At 43.7% G+C, this 9,121-nt stretch overlaps 1 protein-coding gene across 1 annotated transcript; it reads left to right on the forward strand.

The window, feature by feature from the left end:
• Positions 1-899: 899 nt before the first annotated feature.
• On the forward strand, positions 900-2,068 carry LOC121046185 (holotricin-3-like). Its single transcript, XM_040500149.1, has 2 exons — positions 900-911; positions 1,667-2,068. The coding sequence occupies exons 1-2, from the start codon at positions 900-902 to the stop codon at positions 2,066-2,068; spliced, it is 414 nt and encodes a 137-aa protein (XP_040356083.1).
• Positions 2,069-9,121: the final 7,053 nt, after the last annotated feature.

A 9,121-nucleotide genomic window follows, 5' to 3' on the forward strand; every position in this document is an offset into this window, starting at 1 on the left:
GCCACCCCGTTTATTACGCACACCAGAGTGGTTCACTTTTTTCAATACACGGTTCTATTATCTGTTCATCAAAAACCGCAACTGTTCGAACTCGTTGTAAGTATACAAACACCAAAACAACAACGCGCGAACGGGGAAAATATATGGCACACCCTTGTTTGCCTTGAATTCATACGGCAAACGAGGTTCACCTTGAAAGCGACACTGTAAAGTTCGCACGTCAACGCGTCACGAACCATGCACTGGTCATAGAGCTGCCCCGAATGAAACCCATACTCCATAAAAACAGCGCATTACAAATATGGCGGCAGGCAACACACCCAATAGAACAGAATGGAAAGTTATTCGCGCGCTCACGAACGAGCGTAGGCGGTGGCCCGGCGCAAACCTCGAAGCAGGCCACGGCAGGTAATTGTTTCCGAAGGAACAAAGATGGCGACTAGTCACTAGGAAATGAAAGAAAGAGAGACAGGGAAACCGAGAGTTCGAGAGGAGTAGAGGGAGAGTATGGCGAACTAGCGGGTACGCGGCAACTTCAATCTTGACGCAGAGTTGAGGCTGCGCTACACGGAAGTAAAGAATAAAGCTGGGGAGGGGGAGGGCGATGGTCAGATTAAAATCGTGAGAGTTGGCCTGGACAATTTCTTTTTTTGAGATCGCGAAGCTTTAGCGGGGAAGTAAGGTGTTCTTTTTTTATGTTTTGCTATTGTTCTTCCGCTGGTCATCTGATCTCGCGTTGAGGGAGGAGCCGGGCGCTACAGGATGGAAGAGAATTTGCCTGGATGGCGGTTCTGGTATAAAAAGGCGCCTTTTTCGATGGCAACTGGGTCAGAGCGAGACAAGCAACTTTGGATTCGGTTGCTTTTGGAGTTCCGTGCTTCGGATTCAACGACGTTACCATGAGGACTCTTGTGAGTACACGAAGCATTATCGCGAATTGTGAAATTTTGAACACAATATTGCTTGCAATTAAGAACATGTCGGGCGATCAATGGTTCAAGACTAACCCTTACCTTGGTCATATATATGTCTTTTAAGTTTTCAATGTTGTAATGATGGTGTAACATCTATGTCAAAATGATAATTTAAAGTATTAAAAAGTAGATAATTGCAGGTGTTAATGGGTAATCTTTCTGTCTAGCCCGAACTCTGTGATAGGGTAAATAGTTTGCCAGAACGGACAATATAACCTGCGAATATGTAAAGCTTTATTTGAAAAAAAAGAAGACACACACAGCCACGAATGTTTTACACAGAATAAGGGTTGTACGCTTTCCTCCTTCAACCCTATGAATTAACATTTTTCTATCTGGGTAACGCAATAGGTTTCTAAAAAAGATAGAAAAAAGAACTATATATATATATTTGATGACTTAACACTTCTCACTGCACATTTAAGCCCTTCACCAGAGTTTTATTGTACCACAATTTACATATTTAAATGGTAAGCAGTGCTTAACAATTAGTAACAAATTATATTTAATAATAAACCAAAAAAATCGGAAAACATGCATAAAAAGGGTCGATGTGTGCGGCCCGGTTACGTTTTTCGCAAGTAAAACATCTTCAGACGGGTCTAGAAAAGGGCGCAAAATATCAATTAAGCTCATTCTTATTTAAACATCCAACGATGCAACCACTGCTAACCTCTACTTTCTTCCTGCAGCTTTGCACAGCACTTCTTACAGCCCTCGCGGCACTGGCGTCAGCTGGCTTCCTTGGAGGATACGGAGGAGGCTACGGTGGAGGCTACGGTGGAGGCCACGGCGGGGGCTACGGTGGTGGCTACGGTGGTGGCTATGGTGGTGGCTATGGTGGCGGCCATGGCGGCTTCAGTTCTGCCATCAGCTACCACTACGACAATCAAAAGGCTGCGCCGCATTACTTTATTGGTGGATACGGGGGACATGGTGGATATGGCGGTGGCCTTGGATACGGAGGAGGTCATGGGGGCGGCTACGGTGGCGGCTACGGCGGTGGCTACGGCGGTGGCTACGGCGGCTACGGAGGTGGCTTTGGAGGTCACGGGATCGGTGGCTACGGCCTCGGACATGGTTATCACGGCTAAAAGAGGAGTCGTATAGGTAAGTGATCTAACAGTGTTTTTTAGTATAATATCCCGGTCAGACGGGCACTTTGAAGGCTTTCAGAACGAATGCCTTTAAAGGGACACTGACAGAGTATTTTTGCTTACTAAAGTTTTCATTTGTACATGATATATGAGAACCCAACTACCAAGAACACAATTTACGGCTCGAAATTTGCTTTCTTTCCACACAAAAACCATCGATTGAGAACAGGCCAAAATTTAGTCGAGCTCACTCTCTTTTCCGTGGTCACGAGCCGTTTTCTATGGTTTAGACACAACCACCAAAGAAAATTGAAGTCGTGGGTCAACGAAGGTACACACTCAATACTATAAACGGGCGAAAAGTACGATACCCATTTTTCGTGGCTTGTAAAACGTTGCAAATACGTTGAATAAAAAAAAGAAAAAAAAAGCTGCGCAGCCACGTGACTTCCGGTAACATTCTCCTCCTCTATATTTCTTCTTCTTCCCCAGTTCGTTTCAGTTTCGAGCAGTTGCGTTTTTTTTTACTTTATTACAAATATACGTGACGCTGTAGCAAAATATTGATTGGGTAGTAGTCTTGTGACACCATTATGGATCAAATGAAAACAAAATTTGGGGTAGTCAGTGTTCTTTTAAAGAATCGGCGATTCAGCTCGCGATGTGGCGCTTGTCGGCGACCGCTAGTTCGCCGACCCTTTAAGAGAGTTCGTTTTGTTGGCCTTAAACAGATGCATTATCAGGCGCTTGAGAACTTTCAACCGGATAGCTCTTACAAAACTCTGCGATACTTTTCTGTTGAAAGCCTGTTGAAAAAAGTAATCAGAGGATATGAATGTCAATAGCTTTCCATCTGACTTTCTCTAGCTATTCTGTTGACTTTCTTTTAAATATTGACCCACTCTTAATAAAATAAGTCAACAGACTTTCTGTCGCCTTTAAGATGCTTTTTCTGTGGCTTTTCAATTGAAAAGCTACAGAAAAGTCGTCATTCAACAAAGCTTGCTACGGCTTTCCACTCAACTACAAACTGCCTGCAGCATAATAGCGTAAAAAGCACGCGAATATTTTTTTCTTTGGATTTTGGATTTTATTAGGATATGGTGTCCCTGTGTGTACATCCCACAGCCAGACATGAGAAACGAACAGAAACACAAACACCATGAGGCACTGAACACCTGAATCACAGTCCCGTTGACCGCATCAGAGCTTTATATAGCCTACATGTTGAAGGTAATCCTTTGGCCGGTGACCACCTCAGCACGTATTAAGACTCCAAGTACCCGATCTTTTTCTCGGGAGTCTGTTGAAGTGAAAACCATGTTTCAAAGTTTGTGGACGATATCTTTTACTAAAAAGCGTTGGTGCAACTAATAATAATTTGTCGCAGTCCCTAAAACAACATCCACAAAAACGATACTAGAAGAAATGTTAACGCTTCTCTGTATAGCACCACTCAGGACGAAGCGAGTCAAGGGTATTTCTCCACTTTATAATAGTTATTTTGCTGTTCTTTTCTAGTTGACTAGTTTAATATAGTCAATAAAGTCACTATAGGCACTTTAAAACTGAGAACGGCAGGGCGTGTCTTTCGAACCCCTGGCCTCCATCCAGCACGCGTCCCATCCTTCCGTCTTGCTTTGACTGCACGTGCTAGCTTGAGGCGCACGAACGCCGAAGTGTTGTCAAGGGTAGCAGGCTCGCGCTGGAGGCAAGACAGCTGAAGCTTCTCCCTACAGTTCTCACCTTGTCAGAGACTATTCAGAAACTTAGTGAGTTTTGACATCTAGTTGAGGCGTACTATGTTCAATAAAAAATCAGCAGAAAGTTTGTAGCTTTTCTATTGACACTGGCTACAGAGAATCAACTAAACATTTTCAACACGATGTAAATAGAAGAAATCGTAAGGGTGCAGGTGAGCTGGTGAATATTAACCATGTTGAATTAACCTGAGACTGGGGTAGAAAAGAAACATCAAAACGTAGAAGAGACAGAAAATAGGCAGGACGACGCCCAGACAGGACGACATCTGAGACGTCGTCCTGTCTATTTTCTGCCTCTTCTACGTTTTTATATTTCTCCTCTACCCCAGTCTTAGGTTAATTTAACATGGTTAACGATGTAAACAAAACGTCTGCAGTTATTCTGATGCCACTGTCCGTAGGAAGTCAGAAAAAAAAAATCAACACAAAGTTAATAGAAAGTCAACAGATTTTCTTTCAACTTGGGCTGAAGAAAATCATCAGAAAAATTTAAACACAAAATTAACAAACTTTCTGTTGATCATGTCAGCTGGAAGTCAAAGTCAAAAGAAAGTAATCAGAGTCAACAAGAAATGAACACGTTGCCAATAAAAAGTCAAAAATCATTTTTATATCGCAGCGTTTAAACATTGCTAAAACAGAGTTAATACTCTTTTGCGCGTTTTAGGCCAGTGCACATGTATACACCACAGAGCCTTCTGGGCGCTTTTGGTCGACGCTGGAGATGGTGCTGACCTCTCTGGTGCAGAGCTGATCTCGTCATACATTAGTGATTCCGCACTGCTTCGGTGCAAAGTTACGTTCAAACCAGGGTTGCATCAGCGCTGTTTCCTGTGTTGGTTTAGCGACGCGACGGATCTGTCACACGGCTTTTGAGGTCTCGTTTCGAAATTTTCTAAACTTCACTATAATATTGATATTCTAATTTGGTCTCACGGTTTTCGCAATTTGCGTAGCCTTGTATTTATTTCAGGAGCCATGTTTATACCGTAGTCGCGAACGACTTTATTAGCGCAGGTTGCGGCGAGTTCCAATCATCTTTATATCGCTCCCTAGTCCATGACCTTGTGGTATTACTCGATAAGAACGCCGAAGTACAAATCACTATTAAAAAAGAATAAAGCAATAAGCAGCACCCTGCGTTTCTTAAACTGTAAGTTATGTCACTCTTAAGATTTGAGTTTCCCAAAAATGGTGATTGATTATCTGCTTCTTCGCCAAGGTACCATTTTTTTTTAATTGGAATGGAGATCTAAAATCTAATTTGGGATGAAAAGCATGCGAGTCGTTTATAAACGAGGAATTTATAAATAATTGTATTACTGCCCTGGTTCTAGCCTAGACTCGTTTTGTATACCTTTAACGACTGTTGAAAGCGATTTTTTTTTCTGTGAGCTCTAACATTCTGTAGAGTGTTTACGTGAAATGTAGTGTCTATTTATACACATCTGAAAGAAATTACCCTGGGGCCCGCAATTCGTTTGTGGTTTGCATGCTTGGGTTAGCAACGTTGGGCCTGGCTAAGTCGCATCCGCGGTAACCAGACTGATGTACGCGGAGTTTTTTCACCGCTCAGGGTGGCCGGACCTGTTTTTGTAGCGCGGTTACAGAGGTTGGAAACTTCTATATCTGCACTGAAAAAAAAAGGCCCACAAAAGCAGTCTAATAAGTTAAAAAAGGAGTATAGTGTCTTGCAATGGGTCCACGGGTCCGCACTCGGTGCGCGCCGAATCGCTATCGCATCCTTCATTGAACCGCACTCCACCAGGGCAGGCGCACCGAGTGACTCTCATTGGCGGCGCGCACGGCACGCGTTGGCAGAGGTGGTAAAAAATCGACACGTTTGCTTAAAGTTCAATATGGCGGCGTCCATTCGGAAAAAGAGGTTACGGTTCTGATATCGCTGTCAAGCCGTCTTCACTATAGAAAAATCTAGAGGTGTGGGTTGTTCGTCCATCGCCGCGGACATAGTGCCACGAGCTAGGAGGGGTGCGTTCCCCATTTTAAGTCGGCGCCCCCTTCAGCTTGATGAACGGCGATTAAGCGAGAAAGTTTTGAGCGAAGAGCTTTTACCCTTCTAAAAATGCGACAAATGGAAGTCATCTCACGTGTGGTCATCGCAAAAATATGCTTTTCTCGTTGTCTAAAGTTAACGAGAAAAGAGTCAAAGTACAGGCTAGCTGGTGGAAGTCAACCATTTCGTCGTTTACCCTGAGACTGGGTTTTTTTTAGAAGAGCAGAAGTAACAGAAAAACAGACAGGTCTGTTTTTCTGTTACTTCTGCTCTTCTAAAAAAAAACCAGTCTCAGGGTAAACGACGAAATGGTTGTCTAAAGTTAGCTTGCTTGGAAGTGACAATTCTTGCTAAAGAGCGAAATGACTAGCTACGAATCGACAGCCAGAAATCGCGTGACAGCGGTATCAAGCAGCGTTCGATTACCTTCCGAACGCGAACAACTGGGTTCGGATCTCTGTCATGGGTTCGAAAGACGTATCTTGGATTTGTTCTACAATAAGCATTACTAGAAGATGTCGTGACAGATGGCCAATTGAGGGTATAGAAAAAATGTCAATACGACCCGGGAAAGAGTGTAGCATTTTCAACAAAACTTTACCGTAGCTCCGTAAGTCCTCGCAATCATCGTGGGTTTTGTAAGACCTCTAAAGAAAATTGCAGAATATTCCCGTAGAACGCCCTAAATACATTTTTGATTCATGGGCCTGAGCAATATATAAGGCATGAAAACTCAGAGCTGCTGCAGCCCATCGTTTCCCGGCCAGCATCGAACTTATATAGAAGGCGCGATAGTAGAGGCTGACCTGTGGAAGGTTTTCTTTCCAAATTGAAAACTGCACTCGCGCAGTCCACAACGTATTTTGGCTGCATGACGCCCAATGAAGTTTGCCATTATTGGAAAGTTTTCAATTTCCCGGAAGTGGGGGGGGGGGGGGGGCGAAGTCCAAGATTCCTCTCCCCCTCTCCCCCCTCTCTCCCCCCCCCCCTTCTTCGGGAAAGGCGTATTACCCAGTTACAAATCCTATTTCGTCTTGTATATAATTATTCGAAACAAATCAGTTGTAGTGCAACATGGTAATAAGAAGGCGAGCTCTAGATACAGGAGCTGCCCAATAAATATACGAGTATGCTTAATTTAGTTTTGCCATCTTTTCGGTTTTGATCGGAAACACTACTTTATGCGTATTACTCCGTCCTAGTACTAAAGTAGCAATTACTAACGTTTTTCTCTTGCGATATTGCTGGAACAGTATTAACATGCGAGGTCCCACCCTACTCCTTCATGCATGGAAATTCGAAGTTGAAGGGGACGAAGACAGTGAGAGTATTGAAGACAAGAAGACATAAAAAGACATAACAAAAGGATTGTTTCAACAAAACAAGAACAAAAAGAACCCGAGGCTTGCTTAATACCGGCCTGGCTATCTCGTAACAAAAAACAAAACGAAAAGAACAGACTCCTCGAACTCCTCATCACCCCCGCCCCCCCCCCCCCCCCCCCCCCCCTTTCCCGGTAAAGTTAAGACAACACCTAAGGAGAGATCTACCGTGGAGCCAGGCTGGCGCTTGATAACCCGGCGGCCAAGCGTCTCTGAGTCGAAAATGGTTAGTCGCTGAAGCCTCTTCGCCTTCTCGGTCGCGTCCGGTGGCGCCTTCGAATTTCACCACATGTTGCCGCCATAGGACAACAATTAACACATCACCGACAACACGTAAATGTTCTTTTGTCTTCAAAGTTTTTTTTTTTTTTTTCTTAGGGGCATGTTTCAAAGTGCCTTTGCCCCCATTTCCGTCAAAAAAGTCATTTCGCTGCTGTCGCTTGTGTGAGTGAGCGAACCACTTCTCTGTTTTCATCAGTCCCTTCGTCTTGTTTCTGCGTTCCTTTTGTTTCCGGAATTACAATAGACCGTTTTTTAAAAGTCCGCGCCATCGCGTGTACGCCATTGCTCGCTCACCTACTCTGAGCAAGTATTGAACACGAAAACTCTGTCAGCGCTCAGAATGACCTCGGATCAGGTCGTACTGAAAACGAGTGCTGCGTAAGCGTGCGGAGAGGGCTTAAACCCAATCACGTGCTTTGTGCCCAAGAAATGGCGATCTTCAACGTTGCTCGATTGACATTTTGAAAAGGGTCTAAGGTGCCTGAGCTCCTCCTTCGCCTTCCTCTTTCCGTTTTGTTGGGCAAGAGCTCTGCGACGACTGCCGACGCAAAGAGAGTCAATTCCTAGGTAGCGTCCGCCGTCTGGAAGCTTGCTTTTTTTATTGCTATTTTTTCGTCTGGAATTCCCGATATCGTTCGTATACTAATGTTTGCGGAGTGTTGGCAGTTTCTCCCCCCCTCCTCCTCCCCCCCCCCCCCCCCCCCCCTTTGAAGTCGGCGACTATGGAGTTCGCCATTCGGCGACGTAGCTTTGTGGAAGCCATACCCTGCCGCTCCACACAAAATACAGGTCTTTGATGGCACGATAAGTAAATTTCGGCCATTTGAAATCTTAATGTCCCTTGTTTGTTTATTTCTTATACAAAAAAAAAAAAAAGAAAACGAGTATCATGACAGAAGGCAAATATGCTATATAGAGTTATTAAATGTACGCTGGAGGTTCAACAGGCGCTAGTGTGCTGTTGTAAATTGAAGCAGACAGCAACCAGTCCGAAATTGACTTCCGGTAAGGCATTTCTGTGGGAAAGTGTGAGTGCGTTTTCTTCATGTGCTCAATTAAAGGAGCAAATATCACGAAAAATTTGTACGTATTTGGTAACTTGCAACAATTCAAGTTATGCAAACGAAATAATTAGTCAGTTGTGGCGTTTTATATCAAATTCGCTGCATTAAACACAGTGCTAAAACAACTTCATAAACGCATTCACGTGAATTGTCGTTCACTGTAAGCGCGAACACGTCTTCGGTGCTTTTCAGCATGGATGATATACGTTCCAAATGAACGAAGGACATCTTAGAAACTAAGAGTGACGGCAAGAACAATGCAGTAACAATAATCAGTTACCCTCATTGCATGTGGAAGATTTAAAATGAATTGAAAGCCACGTAATACAGTCGAATTTAAAATAAATAAGCGCTGATTTATTCTTTCTGCAAATGACAATGCGCTAAGGTGCTTGTTCTGCGTTCAAAACATCAGCCGCACTCTTGAAGTCTTTGGAAATAGATAGACACGTCAGAGAAGAAGTGCCGATAAAAGCTGCCCGGCATAGGAAATAATAAGAAGAAGCATCTTTCATAACCCACGTACTTTATACTTTATGTTTAAA

Source organism: Ixodes scapularis, unplaced genomic scaffold (assembly GCF_016920785.2).
Source record: "Ixodes scapularis isolate PalLabHiFi unplaced genomic scaffold, ASM1692078v2 PGA_scaffold4__175_contigs__length_147842914, whole genome shotgun sequence".
Lineage (NCBI taxonomy): Eukaryota > Metazoa > Arthropoda > Arachnida > Ixodida > Ixodidae > Ixodes > Ixodes scapularis.